Source organism: Cervus canadensis, chromosome X (assembly GCF_019320065.1).
Source record: "Cervus canadensis isolate Bull #8, Minnesota chromosome X, ASM1932006v1, whole genome shotgun sequence".
Classification (NCBI taxonomy): Eukaryota; Metazoa; Chordata; class Mammalia; order Artiodactyla; family Cervidae; genus Cervus; species Cervus canadensis.
Window position 1 is genome coordinate 138,228,896 of NC_057419.1, and position 19,959 is coordinate 138,248,854.

The following is a 19,959-nucleotide window of genomic DNA, read 5'->3' on the forward strand; positions in this document are numbered from 1 at the left end:
ATGACTGACTAATACTTTCATACACACACGTCTACCACCGTACCTTAGAGAGTGCAAATCTAGACAGAAATGCTCTGCTCTTATAATATTAATATTTAGCTAGTATGATTCAGTACCTAAGTGGGTGAAAGTGAGAAACAATTCTGTTCCTTCGGCTATGGTGACCCACCCTGTCCTCCTAAAGATTTGTCTCATCATGAAGCTCATTTATTGGTGATCCTTTGTCTCAGGATAGGGTCTACTGAAGCCCTAATTCTCCTTAGAGTGACCACAGAAAACCTGTCCTACACTCACGACCCCCTCATACCCCAGTTATCCACCGATAAGCCCACAGAAGATGAACACAGGCACTCTCTCCTCTTCACAGTGACACACATTTATAGATACACAGACACACACACAGATTAAATTCTCAGCCACCCACCCATGCAGAGATACACACACTTGTGTATAGTGACATATACAGATGTATGCAAATATGCCCTCTCTCAACACAGTCTCTCATAAAGATATTTCTCCTTATTTCTCTGATAGTCATACTGGTTCAGAAACAAACATCCATTGGTAGATAAGCTGAGAGGGTATCTGTTTAGGCAGACAGTAGTTGGTGTCAAGTGGATGAGTAGGCAACCGACTGGGAGAAGGTAGTGGCTGAGTGAGAATGGGTGGGTAGATGAGAGAGTGACTGAGTAGGAAGAAGGACAAGTAACCCACTATGATGAGATTCTAGAATATCATATTTTCCAACCTTTTAACTCTCACTGTGGTTTTCTTTTGAACATTCTCCAAGTCTCATATCTCCCTTCTCTTTGTCTGGCAATCTTTAGCTCTCTCTGTCTCAGTCTCTGTTTATGTGTGTGTGTGTTGAGGGGGAAGTGCAGGGGAGGAACTTTTACTTTCTATAGCAAAAATCTTACTCTAGCGCCAGGTAATATTTTATAACCGTAAGATCCATGATAGGTAAATGTAACTGCATTTAAGAATTATTTGTAGTAATGAATTTGTGGAAATATAATATGAAAAAGCAAATGTACTTGTTTATTCCCTTCAGGAAATTCCTCTATTCCCCCTGGTTTTCATCAGCTATATTTTTGGCAGGCTGTGGGCATGGAAATGTGAAGACATTACTCTCAGAGAGAATTATAATAATCACATCTGATTTATACAGATGTCATCTTAGGGCTAGGCAATTAGAAAATCTAGCAGTCAAAATGGATAGGCACCTGAAATTAAGGACATGTCACACTTTGCTAACACTCTGGTTTTTATCATTATCAGTAGTTCACAGGAGATTTTTTCCCCTAGACTTATTAACTGTTAAGTATGGCAATTTGGATTTCTTGAGCCTATACTATGTGTGCTAGACACAAAGGAAGACTTTGGAGAAATAAAAGACACTGTGCATGCGTGCTCAGTCACTTTAGTCATGTCCAACTCCTATGGACTATAGCCCACCAGGCTCTTCTGTCCGTGGGAGTGGGTTGTCCTTGTGTGCTCCAAAAAGACATTGTGCCTGGCCTCAAAGAATTTATGGTATCACTGGGGTGTGTTGGAGTGGCCTTATGGGATTTCAGTAGGGCACTAAATAGTGGGTAGGATTCCTAAGCAGGCCAAAAGAACAGTATGAGTGAATGTTAAGAGTCAGAAAAGAGTGGCATGTTTAGCAGTCAGAAGGTTATACTGGATGGTGAAGGTAACATGCTTGAAAGTGGCAGGAGGAAAAGATAGGTGAGCAAGCATGAGAACCAAGTTGTACAGGACTTGGAATATCCAGTTGAGTTCTGTCCCCAGTAGAGAGTCACCCAAATTTGACCTCTTTTATAAAGCCAACATTTATTAATGCAATAATATCAATTTTTCTAAGGGGAAGAACTCATGTGACAATGAAAACTCTAAAATATGAAGCATTTTTATAGAAATGCAACATATATCATAAGCTCATATATATGGAATAGTAGATGAAAAGAGAATAGAGAAGCTAGTTACTTTGATAGGCCTTAAACTGTAATGACTGTCATGAACACAATTACTCTGTCAAATCAAAGAATTAATTAAACCACTGGTAGCCTTCTGAAGGATGTTTAGATAGACAGGACAATTAGATAAAGATAATAAACGATACTAAGTATCCCAAATCCTCTAACCCATTTTGAGTACATGTTAAGAATCCAGGCTAGCTTCTGGTTCTTCTGACCTTTCATCTAAAATGTCATGATCTGTTTATTCTTTATTGAACATATAAATATTTGAGACCACTAATCCTAATCAGGAAGGTTAGTGCAAAAAGAGTAGTTAGAAATGCCACCAATGAATATCCAGAGAAAAAGTACAAATAAACACTGCATCAGTCACTGACCAGGAAGTAAAACCTTTTCCCTCCTCGGGTAGGACTCCTGTGCTTCTCTGAGGGCCAGGGGAGTCCACTCAAGGCCATCTACCCTATAGCTTCTGACAGCTACCTTTCTCCTTTTTCCTTCAGGAAGAATCAAGCAGATAAAGGGGATAATCCTAAATGCTTTTCTAAATTAAAATTAACTCAAAGAAGTGAGGATATGTGACCCTAAATGTCAGACTTCCTCTCTGCTTAATGTGGAGAATTAATACCCTTTTATTCTTGGCACCAAACCAAAGTGACCCCTACTGCACCCATCCCCCTCTCATACAAGCAGGACTTCTCTCTCCCTCCTCAAAGTCCAAGTTGTTCCAGACAACATAACAAACCACACAGTTGGGAATGATTCATATGTTTCCACTCTCTGTCCAAAAATGAGCAAAAAAGTTTCCACTTAATTTATAATCTGAATTTTCTGCACATTTCCTAAAAATTTAAAGGGGAACAATTCAAAATGTGATCTTTCCTAACTCCCCAAATTACTGATTAATTACAGAGTAAAGTATCTTTTGGTAAAATACTTTTGTTTTACACCTACCCCTGGAGACAAGGACTGTAGCTGCATGATGCCAAATATCTAATCAATCATCCAATGTTTTCATGTTTTCAGATGTTTTCAAAAAGCTGGTGTTCTGTAGATACAGGCTTGGTCTATCCAGTCTTTTGTTATCTCAATGGTACATATGGATACAGAATTTTCTGTTTGGAATATTTCTCAAGGCCAATGCCTTATTATAGTTCCAACACCTGCAAATATTTGGCAGAGATTGTTCTCTCCTCTCCATATCCCCTAGTCTTCCTGCAACCCCGCTTTCATCTCTTGCTATTAAAAAGCTGTAAGTTTATACAATATGCCTTTTCCTCGATGCTATTAACTGTTTATCTGTGACCCATGAAATGTGCAGTTGCTGGAGCATAAATTTAAGTTTCAAATCACATTTCACAGGAAAAATTTAGGTCCAAAACAAAGTGGCAGCAGGCTACAATAGAAAGGATATTTAACTCAACTTAGCTCTAGAAGCTGAGTTCCAGTTCCAGTTCTGTGACTTTGACCAAATGGCTTAACCACACAAAGCCTCCATTTAAACCAATTTAAAACACAGGGCTTCAACTGGACCAAGTCCAAGGCCAACCATCTTAGGATTCTAAGAATTGAAGCCAATGAGATTATTGCCCTCTACAGTCTTGATATGAATGAGAATATCAACTTGAGTGAAATCAACAGATAAACATTAAACTTCGTACAAATTTATAAATATTAAATGTAAATAAAAATCAAAAGGCACAAATTGGACTTCCTTGGTGGCTCAGTGGTAAAGAATCTGCCTGCTAATGCAGGGAATATGGGTTCGATCCCTGATCCGGGAAGATTCCATGTGCCACGGAGCAACTAAGCCCATGTACCACTACTGAGCCTGTGCTCTAGAGCCAGGGAGCAGAAATTCCAAACCCACAAGTCACAATTACTGGAGCCAACTTGCCCTAGAGCCTATCCTATGCAACAACAGAAGCCACCACAATGAGAAGCCTACATGGTCCAACAGAGAGTAGCCCCCACTTGCTGCAACTAGAGAAAAGCTTACACAGCAAGGAAGACCTGGCACAGCCAAAAAAATTTCTTTTAAAAAGAGCCAATTTCAACAAATTCAAAAAATTTAAAAATTAAAAAGGCACAAACCATGGTCAGTGTGACTCTCAATATTGTTTTCAATAAATTACAGAATGGAAAGTGTATCCTATTCTGAGTATTACTACCCTCACCAACATCATAATTTTTACATAAGCTACAATGACTTTTCCATAGCATGGCAAGAGGGGAATCTCCATCCCCTTATCACCCTCCTTCCATGCTGTCTGGGTGTTCCTTCTAGCTTCGCTTATATATCCAGGTCCTATTTTGGAACGGTAATCTTATTATTTGTTTAAACATTTTATTTTTCCAGAATTTCGGTTGAGTAGTTTCTTAAGAGAAATTGAGCCCCATAGCAGACAGGCAATGGTAATAAAATAATTTGCTGGGTCTGACTTTTAACATCAACGTGAGGTAGTAGTGCTCTAAAAAAGACAGGCACTTAGACTTGCACAAAAATATTACATGGCACAACAACTTCAGAAAACTCTGTCCACTGAACAGGAACTTCCCAGGAAGGGACTGCAAACAAACACTTTGGTCTGTACCCCACAAAACTGAACATTGGCACAAAATGTGATCCTGGATTAAATATTTTTTGCCTTCAGTTTAAATGTTTACTTCAGTATTTGATGATCCCTCCTGACTTCATAGTACACTGAAGTCCCGTTTTTGTCTGTTTGCTTTGTTTTTTAAGGCAGATTTAGAATTAGCCACCTTGTTAAGGGCTTGGTAGCAATTTGTAGTGGTCAGTGCCAAAGCTTTATTTCTCTAGTGTATAACACATACAGTACTGTCCTCCATGAAAATCTCTCACCTACGTAGATACACTCAGACACCTCCACCCACATCTACACGGAGACACACCCAACCTTCCCATTGCTATATGCACAATTATGCAAATCAGCACATATGCTAATTGTAGTACACCTACACAGGTGCTCACATACTTAAAAGAAGATGTGGAAAGATCATGGCAGAGATACACAGGGTATAATAAGTCATTGTCAGAGGAGAGAGGGCGCTGTTTCCCTGGGCAGACTATTAGTGTAGGCCATGGGCTAAATCCCCCAGAACTGGCCAGAGGTGAATGAATGCAAGCAGGTTTGTGCAAAAGATGAAACAGGCTACAGTGAGAGCTTGCAGGTTAGAAGGCTATTTCTTATGAAAAGAACTTGGAGTTAAATCATTCTTGTCATATAGGAAAAGTGACCGATTTTATTAGGGAACTTGCTGATTGTATATAACTTATGTGTAAAGAGACAAAGTTGTGTAAGATGTGTCTTCCAGATCCCTTACCTTGAGCTTCTCAAACCGATCATTCAGGGATGTGACCTGATGGTCTCGGTGACGCCCCACCAGTTTGCATAAGGCACAGATCAATTGGTCATCAGATACACAGTACATATTCACTTTCTCATTTTCATGGTCCAGGCAGGTGATCCCTCGAAGATGCGTGTCTGGCACTGGTTCCACCAGGCGGTGGCTGGTGAAAGGTTTCTTGTTGGGGTGTGTAGCCCGCAGGCAACGGTCACAGTAGGAGACCTCACAAGTGATGCACGTTTTCACTGCATCCCTTGGCGGGTCCTGCTCACAGAATTGGCACGCAATTCGCTCACTAGACATGGCGCTGCTGGGCCTGTAAGTCCTCTCTCGGCGGCTCTCACTTGGGGAATTGGGTCCACTGACGGAAGCCTTCTGAAAGCGGTCAATAATGTTCTGCAGAGTCACATTTCTCTTGAGGCCATCCAGGCCCCGGTGGTTCAGTGAGATAACATACCTGCACGTAGGACACTGGAAAGCAGTAATGGGTTCAATGGATTCACCGGAGCTGCAGCTTGAGACCAAGATGCGATGGGCACAGCTGAAGCAGAGGCTGTGAGCACAAGGGAGCAGAAGGGGGTCTTCAAACAACTCTAGGCAGATTGGACAGGTCAATTCAGACTCCAGTGTTTCCATCTTTAGTGAAAATAATCCTGCTGAGGCATTAAGAACCGCAGAGGCCGGGCTTTCACCTGCAAGGAACACAAAGCAAGAAGTCGTTAAGCATTTCCAAAGGAAATGTGGATGTAACATAATTACACACTAACCCATGGAGGCTTTACAGGCTGGATTCCCCAGGGATACTGGAGCACTAGGAAAGCGAGTTGGGAATTAATCAGAAAGCTATTCTCCCCCTTGAAACCTTGTTTTTGACAAATGCCTGGGCTTATTTTCCTGCACTAATAATTAGAAGCTAGTGCCACCTCTGAATCCTGGTTTACCAACTCACATTCCTATTCACAGACCCTCTCCACTGACATCTCTTGTCCTGGACTATGATGCGTCTGAGGCCCTGCCAAATTCTCAATCTCCATTCTCCAGTAGTGTTCTCTATTTTACTTCCAAGCTGCTCCTATTTCACATCTAGTGAAAGGAAAACAAGGCCATATTTCAACCTAACTCTCTGGTTCTTGAAATGATACCATTCTAAGAGACTGTGTAAAAAAAGAACAGCTTTCGAAAAAATGTAGTTCTCAGTGCAGGATAATTATTTCTTCAGATAGGTGACCTTGAATTATTTCCTATTACCACACATGGAAATTTCTATTCCATACCATTTTTAGCAAACTGAGTTACTAGAGACAAAGAGGAAAAATATTAAAGTATAAAAATTAAGGAATTTTGTTGGCTTATAGTGGGAATCTGATTTATGAAAAGAGAAAGGCATTTTTGGTTCTGAACAACTTTTGTTCATCATTTTGTTATTACTGGAGAGTCTCATCAGGGCTTGAAAGTTTGATTCTGCCATTGGTATTTGTTCAGATTTTGTCATCTGTCAGAGATATCCGCATAGCCCTCTCACAGGACACTTAACTATTGAGTACAATTACATGTTGTCCCCAAGTACAATAAATGTATCCCTAAAAGCTATTTCTAAATCAAATGTTTTAAGTGCACTGAACTAACCAGCTATTTAATGGAAATCTATGGAAAACTGAACTGTAAAAGTGAAGAATTTTATTGTAAAACATTCTCAGTTGGTTTAATAAGTTTAGATGTTTGTGTAACCACCTTTTTAAAAAGAGATGTGTGCTATTCTTATTTTACAATTCACAAGTGCTTAAAAGTTGTTGGCTAGTATTTTGTAGCTTATAACATTTATCTGCATTCACTGATAGAGATGAAAAAGTAAAACAATTAAAATGTACATATATCACAGAATTTTAGGATTGGAAGAGACTTTAGAGATGATAGATCCCAACTTTCACTCAAGGCAGGAATACTGCCTTTGGTAGTTCCATTGCTCAAATTCAACATGTCCATAAATGAACTTGATATTCTCCCCAGCCCCACAACACAAAACACCTGTTCCTCTTCCAATTTTCCCTATCTGTTGAATATCATCATCCAAGCCGAGAAACCCAGGAGTTCTCTCATTTACATGTTTATCACTCTGTTTTATTTAATACATGTATCTGTGTCTCCAGCTAACTCTCCTTGCAGACATTAACTATGTCATATTTTTAATCATAGCACAGTGCTTCGCACACACTGGTTATTCAAAAATTGTTAAATGAAAGATTCCTTAAAGTAGAGGAAGTTAAAGAAGGGACCTAGTGTTTACTAAGCACCTCCTGTATTCTAAGTACCTTGTTAGGAACTTTACACACAGTATTTCATTAAATTCTATCAAGAAGGCTGTACAGAGGTACTAATGCTACACACATACTATGGTTAGGAAACTGGGGCTCAGCGTTTTTAAGTAAATGAACCAGGAACCTACATACCCAGATCACTGGAGCAGTCTAATGCCAATGTCTGTGCTCTTTCCCCTACACCTTTATTTTAATCATCTCACCTCCTTCACTTGACAAATATCTTGACTATTTACAAGAGGGTTTCTAGACAGCATGTTTCCACTTCTATTTGAGTCTATGTCCCTCTGAGTTTCTCTGAATCTGCCTCTCACTCCTAGTCTCTTTCAGAATCACATCTCTTCCTTCTAGGCCCATTTCCACCTCACTCTGAATTTCTATTGTGTTCTCTTCCAGAACTGCAGGTCTGCATTCCTCAGGGTCTGTGTTGGAAGCTACTTGGGAGAATGGAGTAAGGCCTCCGCCAAAATGATAGGTGGTCAAGAGCATTGCTGATAGGCCTGTTTCTGTGTTGAAACCTTTACAAAAACAACTGGTGTACCACAACTTCTCTAAATCTTAGGAACGTGTCATATAAATTCCTCAGTACAGAGGAAAAACTGAATTTTCCTGCAACCCAAAAAGTTGTTCCTGACTAAATGTGACACTTGGAACGTCACTGTGAAATTAAGCTTAGGAAAGCATGCTATGAATCAGGATTGCCTTGGATAAGGTCAAAATAGGATTTCTGACCAGGGATTTCTGAACCTTCTAGAAATGTTTAAAGAATGCTGTGTGTAGATCACATATCCACTTTCATGGGGAGCAGATTGTCCATAGCATTCAAATTGTTCTCAAAAGAGTCTTTGACAGAAGGGACTTCCCTGGTAGTCCAGGGATTAAGACCCTGCACTTCTAATGTAGGGGTGCGGCACAGGTTTGATCCCGGGTTGGGGAACTAAGCCTCCACCTGTAGCATGCTGCAGCCAAAAAAAAAAAAAAGAGTCCTTGATAAAAAAGCCAGACATCAGTGCTCTAAAATAACTACTTGAACTGATTGCAGGTCTATACAGAATAATATAAAATGGTTACAGTCTGTTGCTTATGGTAAGTAACTTTTTCTATTAAACTGTTTCTGCTGCTGCTGCTAAGTTGCTTCAGTCGTGTCCAACTCTGTGCGACCCCATAGACAGCAGCCCATTAGGCTCCGCCATCCCTAGGATTCTCCAGGCAAGAACACTGGAGTGGGTTACCATTTCCTTCTTCAACGCATGAAAGTGAAAAGTGAAAGTGAAGTCGCTCAGTCGTGTCCGACTCTTCTCAACCCCATGGACTGCAGCCTACCAGGCTCCTCCGTCCATGGGATTTTCCAGGCAAGAGTACTGGAGTGGGATGCCATTGCCTTCTCTGAAACTCTTTCTACTCTGTTTTATTACAATTTGGGAGAATTAGGTATTTTTCAACTTTTTTCAAATATCTGTTCATCTCATCTCTCATTTATGAGAGACCTTTTTCTGGTCTTTCCTAGTATTTCAGCATCCTTTCAACCTATCTCCCATTTTCCCTACCTACCTGACTACCCCAGCACCTTTCCCTTTAAAAGCAATTATGCATTTGCCACTTGTGAGGCGGTAAATAATACCCTTTATAGGCATTATCTCATTTAATTTTCACAACAGCCCTCTAAAAGGCAGGCATTATTATTAAAACAACAAAAAAGGTAACTTGTCCAGGGTCACACTTGTTTGCAAGTAGCAAGGTGGAGATTCAAACCCAGAATAAAACTGAGAGTCCAGAAATAAACTCATATATTTATGGTCAACTGACTTTTGATAAGGGTTCCAAAACCATTTAACAGTGAAACAGTAAATTTTTTTCAAGCAAGTGGCTTTGGGAAAACCAGTTGCCCACACACCAAAGGATGAAGTTAGAGACATACCTCACACTATACACAAAAATTTACTCAAAATAGATCAATGATCTAAATGTAAGCACAGAAACTATAAAACTCTTGGAAGAAAACATAAGTGTAAATCTTCATGAACGTAGGTTAAGCAAGGGATTCTTAGATGACAGCAAATATGCAACTGAAGAACAAAACAGATAAACTGGACTTCATCAAAATTTAAAACTTTCTGTACTACAAATGACATCACCAAAAAAGTGACAACTCACAGAATGGGAAAATATTTGTGGATCAAATATGTGATACAGGTCTAGTATCTAGAAATATACAGAATGGCAAAGCATCTGAATAGACATTTCTCCAAAGAAGATATGCAAATGATCAGTTGGTATATGAAAAGGTACTCAACATCATTAGCCATTAGGGAAATACAAATCAAAACCACACTGAGATACCACCTCACACTCACTAGAATAGCTATATTACTTCACACACACTAAAATGGCCAGAATAAAAAAAAATAGCAAATGTCAGCCAGGACATGAAGAAACTGGGACCCTCATACATTGCTGGTGGGAATGTAAAATTATGCAGCAAAAATAGTTTGACAGTTCCCCAGAATGCTAAATGAATTACCATACGATCCAGGAGAACTGAAGACATGCTCACCTAAAAACTTGTACACAAATGTTCATAGCACTATTAATCACAATAATAGTGGGAACAACCCAAATGTCCCTCAAATGATGAACAGATAAACAAAAGTGGTATATCCATACAATGGAATATAATTCAGCAAGAAAAGGAATAAAGTACTGATACATGCGGGGCTTCCCTTGCAGCTCAGTCAGTGAAGAACCTGCCTGCAATGCAGGAGACCAGGGTTCGATTCCTGGGTTGGGAAGATCCCCTGGAGAAGGAAATGGCAACCCACTCCAGTATTCTTGCCTGGAGAATCCCATGGACAGAGGAGCCTGGCAGGTGACAGTCCATGGGGTTGCAAGAGTCAGACATGACTTAGCGACTAAGCCACCACCACTGATACATGCTACAACATGGATGATCTTTGAAAACATTTTGCTAAGTGAAAGAAGTTAGTTACAGAAGGTCACAGATTATATGATTCCCTTTATAGGAAATGCCCAGAATAGGCAAACTCATAAGAACAGAAAGAAAATTAGTATTTCTCAAGGGCCTGGGTGGGGGGTGGAGGAAATGGAATGTGACTGTTAATGCATATGGGTTTTCCTTTGGGGATGATGAAAATGTTTAGGAATTAGTGGTGACGATTGCACAGCTTTGTGATTATACTAAAAACCACTGAATTGTACACTTCAAAGTAGTGAAACTAAGGTATGTGAATGTTATCTTAATTTTTAAAAAAGATTCAAACCCACAATCCAGAGTGTGAACAGTTAACCACTATTCCACCCTGGCAACTGTGTAATTCAGTAGTGTTTCTAAATTCTACTGAAGCACTTACTCCTTTCAATTGCTTTTCTAGGTTGGTGATTGCCTGTCTAGGTTTTACAATACCTGGGATATCTCTAATGATCAATGGGTATCAGGAAATGATTAGCTCCCAATTTTTTATTCATTTAAAAATTGTAAGACTCCTAAAACATATTTGACTCCTAGGTCACAAAATACCTTTAGGAAGTACAGGAAGAAGTGGTACAACAAAAATAAAACAATGGCTGTGTTGCAACTTCAAAAAGTTTGTGAAATGCTAATCTATCCAGAATTAGATAATATACTAAGGAAAAAGACAGGATGTAAACCTGATAGAGTGTCACTGAATGACAGGTAATCACAAAGTTTGTTTTGCCAGAAAACACAATAGTTTGTCATAAAAATGCACTAATGAAATGCCTGGGCAGGCAGGCCAATTGTCATGTTAAGAAACAAATGCCCACATCCATATCTACTGATTTGTTCCCTTCCATATCATTTAGTTACTGCCGTGTAGTCAAATAAGAATGTTTATGGATTTGCCCTTGTTCTAGTATAAAATTGATTCTGTACAGCTGACTGTCAGCCTGCACTCCCCCTTCAGGCTGAGACTCCTGAAAAAAAAGTTGATGAGAATAAACTATAAGAAGGTATCATAAGGCTGTGTGAGTAGGCAGGAATACAAAGGAGGAGTCTCAATGCAGGCAATTAGGATAAAAATAATACATTCTACACTTACAAAATAAAAGACTGACTTCAGCATTGCCCTTCAAATCCAGCATTCAGTTAACTCTGATCAGAGAAGCCATGATCGGCACTTGGCAGAATGCTATTATTTCAAATGTTATTTGAACATAATTAAATGCCCGCTTATTTCAAAAGTTTATATTCCATCTAGTTTTCATCTTCCAGGTCTGTGGAGCATGGCTCTGGGCTCTCATTACCTCCCTGAGGAGCCACAGTCTCCTTTTCTTCACAGAAAAACCAGGAGTGTAAAACCCAGCCTGACCCCTGGGCTGTAGAATGAGGATTGAGCCAAGTAGTAGGCTTTATATTCTGCAGGATATTAACATTAATATCCCATGAGCTGAGCTCTTCCTTAAAACACTAGAAACTGTCTCTCTGCCTTAGAGGATGAGCAAATGAGCCCTGGCTTAGTCTGATGTTCCCTTAACTGTAAAATGTCATTCAAGTTGCACTAGAATCATCAGACGATCTCTTTAAGATGTTTTCCAGCTCTGACATCCTATTATAACAGAGTTCTTGCTATATGTTACCACATAGGAAAGGCACCTGGAATTAATGAAAACCAGCTCCTCAAAACACAAATCTTATTTATTAGTATGACTTGAAAGGCTGACAAGCGATGGGCATCATAAAAGAAACTGGAAATAAACAAAATGCATTACTTACCCTTGGCTAAGCCAAGGTGCTCAAGGACAGTGGCTGGTTTTGCCTGTTGTACCTCCAAGAAGACATAATGGGTGTTCCGGGGGACAACTAAAGGGGGAGGGGCATCCCATGAGAGTACAAACTAATGAAAACACCTTTTGGAAGAAAAGGAAGACACCAAATTCTAGAACACTATTTAGTAGGAAAGGACCCCTCTACAGCACAAAAAAAATATTATTTGGGAGTATAAAAGGCACCCAATGCATAGAATTCTCATCCTAAAAAAACTGAAGACAGAAACCCAGAAAAAGAGACTATGTGGTCAGTAAGCACAATTAACAGTCACTTTACATTTGTGTACCAATTTTATACTTTTCAAATGGCTCCAAAGCTATCAATCTCATTTGATCCTCTCAGCAAAGCCTGGTTGTAGTCCTGGCTCTAAGCTGAATTTGCTGAGTGATCCCAGGTAAGACATTTAAATCTTTTGGGCCACAGCCTCCTCATCTGTTGAATGAAAAATACCTGTGTTACCCAATCTCGCAGGCTTTTGTGAAGATCAGATGAAAATAACATTATTAACTTGCTTTATAAATACAGATAGTCTCAACACACATTCACAGATGACAGATACAGAGCAAGTTATTAAGGAAATAGTGCATGTTTGGAAATACACCCCAAATGCATAATGGTTGACATAATAGAGGACAATTACACTCCCCCACAAGTTTTCTGGAGGACCACGCATCTGACTGTGGTATTTAACATACCCAAATGTATCCCCTGTTAGACTGGAGTTTCCCCAAAGGGAGAAACTATCTCTCTTCTTTTTTCTTAAGCTTTTACCATGCACAGGGAGAGCTCAGGACTGGAGGCTGATTATTGACTGACAGCACCAGAGCCAGTTCCTGTCTAAAAGGTTATTAAAGCCTACTTAATATTTTATAGTACATAGATTTAATGCTCTTTACAATAATTAGCTCCTAAATCCAACCATTGGCTATTTGATACAATATAGTCATCATAAACATTAAAATGAATATCACAATAGCAGAACTAGAAGTCCTAGATCTGCTACAAGCACAAATGATTAATCTAAGTAACCAAGAAACGGATTTGCCAAGGTAACACCTGATAATTGTCAGAAATCATAAGTACAATTCATAACACCTTTATCTTAACGCCAATTACACTGGCAGTTTTGGGGTTGGAGAACAAATGGAGAACAAACAACTTACCTACTGCTAAGAGGATAGCTCTCCATCTATTCTAGGACTGCTTTCCCCGATCTCTGCTATCCAATGAAATATTTGTAAATTTTTAAATGTTCAGGGGCACACCTGGATGGACAGCCATCTCTAACCTCTACAGAATAAAATTGGCAATATATGTATGTAGGGCATGCTGTTAGGTGTTAGGCTGAGAGGACCCCAAGTTCAGGTCAGAAACAAGGGGCAGAGAACAGAAGTGTATTTGAAATCAAGCTTCTACTCCCCTGGGAGCCACATGGATCCTAGCAACACTGAACAAAGGGCTATAGACAAAAGCGATCAAGGATTCTGGACCATAAACCATTTTTCTACCTCTGGGCTGTATACATTCAGACACGTCACAGTCCTGCATTAGCATTGTCTCCCATGCCCACGCATTATATCCCTAACTGGTCAAACTGCAACTACTGGGATTTTCTGTTTCAAGAGGATTTTAGGTTATATAATGAATTTGTTATCAGATCTTTTGGTTTCTGCAAGAGGAAGATCCAGAGACTAGAGGAGTCTGACCTGCAGGAAAGAGGCTGAGACAAAGCCCAAGGTCAGGCAGTCGGAGCTCTGCACGGAGCAAAGATCCCAAGTAGGACAAGTCCTACTAAGGATACTTTGCTAACCCACTTAGGCAGAACCAAAACCCTTATTATGAAGTCAAGTGAACCCCACATGAAGAAGGGAGTGGTGAGATGTTGGCACATAGCTCAAAATCCCTCTGCCACCATATTAACCATCTAGTAGTCTGAGCAGCTTACACAGATTTTTAAGGGCAATGCAGGAGCAGGGGGATTGTCAAAAGAGCGTGTCTGTGGTTATGGAGGAGGGGAAGATGGAAAAAGAAAAACTGTAGAAAGAGCCACAAACCTCCAGTGCCCACAGAAGACTCTTAACAGTTTTAATTCATGAAAATGGAGAAACATATATTGATCCCTGGAAGAGAGGGGAAATAAAAAGAGGACTAGCAGCCTGCACAGGGGAATCATTGGAGTCAAAATTTCTTGTTGCAACACCACCCATCTGGTCTTCTCACTTGTTAGAATGATCCAACACACTGGTTGAGAAACACTTTTCCAGTCTATTTTTTACACTGCTCAGCGATGAACACAAGGTTTGTTGAGAGACCTGGGATATAGACATTAGCACAACACCACCTTGGTACCCAAATTTCACTCATCAAAAAGTGAACAATTGTGAACTGTCATATATCAATTATCAACACGTTACACATCCTATTTTGATGATGCAATGCTCTAAGTCAAGATACTCAGCCTAAGTAAGGAGGTGTTTCACACAGTGCCAATTTCCCACTTTCACATGGAAGAAAAGAACAAAACTTAATGCTAACTGGCAATGGAACACCCCTCTGGCCTCCACCAGCAGCTGAGGCCAATGGCCTAACAGCTAGGGACTTACCAAGATCCACAAAGACTGAATGACACACACGAGCAGACACCTCTGAGAACAGCCATTTGAGACACATTCTATGCCTTTGCACTATCTTCCCTTCCTTTTAGAGATTTCTGTCCCTGTTGGGGGAAGAGAGAACCTGAGAGACAGAGTGAAGGGAAGACATTCTCTCCTCTTCATCAAGTAGCAAAGGCATATTCCTTGGGCAGTTTCCTTCTCAACTGTCATGGTGTCAGCAGATTTTATGGGAGGAGGGATGAGGGAATAGACAGGTTCACTACTCAGAGCAATTTTTGGATGCAATTATGAGACTCCTTTGGCACTGTTTTAGGATCTACAAGTTGGAGCAAGTTGCCCTGCACCTAGAGGAGGGATTAACTAAACCAATTTCACCTAAATCAATTTGCACTGTTCAGATGATACGTTCATAAAGCAACCAAGCCATTCTGATTTGTGGCAGTACTTCCCAGGGGTGGCCTTGCAAGGTACAACATGCTAGATTAGGAGTCTAGTAGTCATGAAAGTAAATGGAAGGGAAATACTCACTCCTTCAAGTCTCTAGACTTTACCCCTGCCCTAGACAGTCCCTCCCTGTTCTAATCTGAGAGCTGCAAGTACAGAGGCATGCCTTAAACAAACAGGAGGCCAAAATGTAAGGCCAAAGCTGGGGCCTTGGCCCAGTCAGCAGAGGGCTGCACACTGTAGGTGCTTTTAAGAAACACTGTTGACTCACCACCGCAAGATACTAATCCTGCTTAGATAGCCATGCCTAAAAGTATTTAAGCCACTTTTCAGCAGAAAGTAACTACCTGCCCCCATATGGGCTAAAAATGAGTAAGGTTATGTTTTCAAATGAGTCTGACTCAGATTGTTAGGTTGGAGTACATTAGATATGATTCAAGCCTTAGTTTAAAATAATCATCATTACTCTGTATGTCTTATTTTATGTAAGTTTTCATTCAGTTGCATGTGCACTAAGGGGGAAAAAAAAAGAAACAGACCTAGTACCACAGTAGGGTAATAGATGCAGCTCCCAAAAGGGTTAATAATGGCAAGTTAGGGTTCCCAGTAAACCAGGGTTCCCACTTACACGCAGTCAAACTGTTACCTCAATTAAAGGTAAATGAAGTACTTTCTTTGAAAAGTATAATGCTGAAGGTTTATAGAATCCTTTCATCTTCAAAGGACCAAGCCAAGACTCACAATAGCCAGTACACAATATGATGTCTTTCATACAAGTGCATCAACTATGAAAGAAAGGTCACAGGAATGTCCTAAGGCCACAAAGCCAATGCAACATCAGATCTGAAATGAACTCTCTGATCTCCTTGGCTCCTAGACTTGTATTTCAACCACATAAATCAAGCTGTGTGGAACCATCAGGGGAAATCTAATTCACATTGTATATCTGCATTAATTGATTGGGCAGGAAAATATTAAAATAGCAAAGACTCTTTCCCTCTCAAGGCCGTGATAAGTGGAGTGAAAAGGGGGATGTGAGCATTAGGGGTAACCAGCTGGGGTAAAATGAGTAGTAGAGGAGGGACTCTCCCTATTCAGGGTTCCCCTTCCATTGGAACATTGACAGAGAACTGATTGGAGTACTGGAAGGGGACAGAATGGAGTTAGAGGCAGCCCTTATGGCCCATCTTAAGAATCAGAAGAATCAACCCACACACAGTACTCGTCTATTTACATAGCCTCTAATACACTCCTTTATAAGGGCTTCTCTTCAGACACAAACAACCATAACCATCCACCCTCCCCACACTCAGAAATCCTCAAAAAGGCAAAGCTGGTTCAGAAGCCAGAGGCTGCTTGACAGGGAGCCTGGGAGTGCACAGGACTCCAGGAGACGTGTGGTTCTGGCTGGGAGATTCCGGTGAGCAAGTAGGTGTGTGATCACCACGTAGGAAGAAGGCGAGTGAGCATGAAGGCGGGTAGGGGAGTGTGGAAGAGAAAAAGTGAAGAACCCAATGACGCCAGGATTCCAATGTCCTGCTCTGAGAAGAAACGCCTCCAAGAAATGTGCTGCACGCGTTATGCTAAGTAACCGAAACCTTATCATCACCAAAAATGTTTCTGTCAATCTACTCCGCTGTTATTTACTTAATTCTTACGAGCCAGGAATGGAAAAACCCCACCTTTCCCGGGTTCCATCGCAGTCTGTCTGGGGGACCTATAAGTTTTCCCTCTCCCCCACTGAGCTGGTTTCACAGCTAGGCCAAAAATAAGGAACCACCCAGACGGAGACTCGAGGATCATTCCCCTGGCAGCAAAGGGATTAAGTTCCGCCCAGCCTCCCCGCGGGCAGGGTGTCCGCAGCATCTTTGGCTGCCGCAGCCGCCACAGCCAGGCGGCCGAGGGGCGCCGCCCGGGCCAAGGAGGTGGCCGGCTGCGGGAGCGTGGGAAGGCGGCGGTGCCCTTTCCCAGACTAGCGCCCAGGCTCTCGGGGAGCCGCTCGGGGAGGGGCCCGCGCCCGACCCGGCTGGACTGCGCGGGAGGCCTAGGACCCGCCCCCGCCCCCGCCCCGGACCCCGGAGTGCAAACTCCGTCCCTGGAGGGCAGCGACGGGAGCCCGGGCCCCAGCGGCGCATCAAGGAGCCAGGGCCGGGCCGGGGCGCCCTCCGCCGCCGCCGCCACCTCGGAGCCTCGCGGGGCCCCGTCACCCCGCCCCGCCAAGCCCCGGAGCAGCCCTCGGCCCCCGCCGGGCCCCGGCCGCACCTGAGACGCGCGGCCCGAGCCCGGGGCCGAGCCCTGCGCCGGTGGTGGCGGTCGGCCCCCGGGGCCGCGGCGAGAGGGCGCGTTTTACCCAGAGCCTTCCCGGCGGCCGGCCATGTCCTCGGCGCTCCCAAGGGCGCCGGGTGCTCGCCTGCCTCCGGCGCGAGCTGGCTCAGGCTCCGGCGCGAGCTCCCTGGCTGCCACCGCTGCCGCCGTTGCCGCCGCCGCTCTAGGCCGCCGCCCGCCTTCGCAGCCGCCGCCGCCGCCGCGCAGCAGCCAGGATCCGCCCGCCCGCGCGCCCCGCCGGGGACAGCACGGCGGCCGCCACGCTACCGCGGCTGGGTCTCCCGTGCCAAACTTAAAGAGTTTTCGCTCCTCAGTCCAGGGGCAGCACCATGACACCGCGGCAGCACCACACTGTCATTTCCGCCGTCGCAGGGCGTGGGGGGGTGGCGGGGGGGAGAAGGCGATTCCGACGAAAAGGGGGATGGGGTGGGGGCGAAGCGGGCTGGGGCTGCTGCCCCGAGGGAGCGCTGGGAAGGGCCCGGCAGCCGGGGCGCTCGGCCACCTTCCCCGGCTCACCTTCCGCCGCCCCCGCCGCTCTCAGCTCCCCCTGCCCCTCCTCTGGAGGCGCGTTTACATGTTTTCTCCCCTGGCAGGAGTGACCGGAGAAACCTGAGCGAGCAAAGGCAGCGGGTGGGTGGGGTTCGGGTTACTACTGTACCTACCAGCTGATTCCAGCAGCCTTTTCTCCAGCGCCCTGTCATCTTGAAGGAAGACACACGGAGAGGGGCCGGAGCGGGTGTGTGTGTGTGTGTGTGTGTGTGTGTGTGTGTAAGAGAGCGAGAGCGCCAGCAGAATGTGTGTGAAATGCAGAAGGAAGACTCTGGCCAAACTCTTCTCCCAGCCGCCAAGCCCCCGGCCCCCACAAACCCCTAGGTTAGAAAAACGAAAGGGCCGTTGCCACCAGCAATGAGAAGAGAGTGCCCGGGTCCAGCGCACAGGTCCTCGGACGAAGCTGCTCTATGTAAAGTTAACTACAGAATAAAACAAAAATAGTGGAGGAGACAGAAAAGGGCAGACAATTGAAGGAAACCCAACCCCTCTTTCTTTTTACAAAGGGAGAATGGCTGTGTTTTATTGGCCTTGGGCAGAAGTTGTGGAGATGGATTAAAGCCACCAAAATTAAAAAACAAAACCAAAAAAGGCGGGGGGAGAGTGTAGGGCCTCATTTACACATTCAAATCCTTGATGGGTCAAACCAGAGGGTCTTTAATAAGAGGACAATGGGACAGATGCTAGCTATATAACAGGTATTCAATGTCCCTAATAAGCTAATTGGTCCAGCTGGAACCCAGAAGCGCTCATTGGTCTGGAGTCCGCCCGCCCGTGGGCTGACCTGTCATTGGCTCAGAGACCACCTCCCCACTCCCCGAGGAGGGTGGGAGAGGGAAGGGGGAGGAGGCCCCAGAGGAGATTCTGTACCTCAACATAGGGAAATGAAGGGGATTTTTTAAAAAGGCGAGATGAAGGGGAAAGGAGTGAGAAAATGGGAGGAAAGAACCCCCTCTCCCATAGGCCTCCCATTACCTTCGGTGGGAATGAGTCCAGAAAAATTAAGGTAATTCTGGGTGTATCCCATCAGGGAACCAATAGTAATTAGCCAACACCCCGCTAAACAATGTGCAAGAGAGCACTGAGGTGGAAAGGAAGGCAAAAATCACAACCAAGCTATCCTGATGAAAGTCTGGCCCTAAGAGAAGTAAAAGTTAATGAGTCACACCAAAAACACAAGTAAAAATAAAGCTAAACTAGACAAGAGGGACTACATTCAACTTAAAAACTTCTGTGCAGCAGATGAATCAACAATGAAAAGGCAAAAATAGAAAATATTTGCAAACCACGTACCTGGTAAGAGGTTAATAGGTAAAGAACTCCTACAATCCAATAACAAAGTAAATATCACAATTAAAAAATGGGCAAAGGACTCAAATAGGCATTTCTCCAAAGAAGATAAACAAATGGCCAATAAGCATATGAAAAGATGCTCAGCATCGCTAATCATCAGGGAAATGCAAACCAAAACCACAATAAGATATTATCTCACACCCATTAGGCTGACCAGTATTTAAAATAAAACAGAAAATAGTAAGTGTTGGTAAGGATGTGGAGAAATT

The 19,959-nt window shown here is 43.0% G+C and overlaps 2 protein-coding genes across 7 annotated transcripts in view; both read right to left on the bottom strand.

Annotated features, from left to right (window-relative positions):
- Window positions 1-18,795, bottom strand: part of MID2 (midline 2) — a 122,918-nt gene extending 104,123 nt beyond the window's left edge. Inside the window, exons 1-2 of one of the 6 annotated variants that reach the window (XM_043458071.1) lie at window positions 18,511-18,795; window positions 5,322-6,037 (exon numbers count right to left, since the gene is read on the bottom strand). In XM_043458071.1, coding sequence (XP_043314006.1) covers window positions 5,322-5,981 — 660 coding nt within the window. In that variant the 5' untranslated portion in view covers window positions 5,982-6,037; window positions 18,511-18,795. Of the gene's footprint in view, window positions 1-5,321; window positions 6,038-17,785; window positions 18,162-18,364; window positions 18,468-18,510 lie in introns of those variants that run through there. The other 5 variants (XM_043458070.1, XM_043458068.1, XM_043458067.1 and 2 more) reach the window with 5 other exon arrangements.
- LOC122435754 (translation initiation factor IF-2-like) lies at window positions 10,529-18,549 on the bottom strand. The gene is made up of 5 exons (XM_043459851.1): window positions 18,511-18,549; window positions 18,201-18,434; window positions 17,938-18,111; window positions 17,206-17,818; window positions 10,529-12,544 (listed from the first exon to the last, which is right to left on the bottom strand). Exons 1-5 carry the CDS (start codon window positions 18,547-18,549, stop codon window positions 12,498-12,500), a joined length of 1,107 nt encoding a protein of 368 aa, XP_043315786.1. The 3' UTR covers window positions 10,529-12,497.
- Window positions 18,796-19,959: the final 1,164 nt, after the last annotated feature.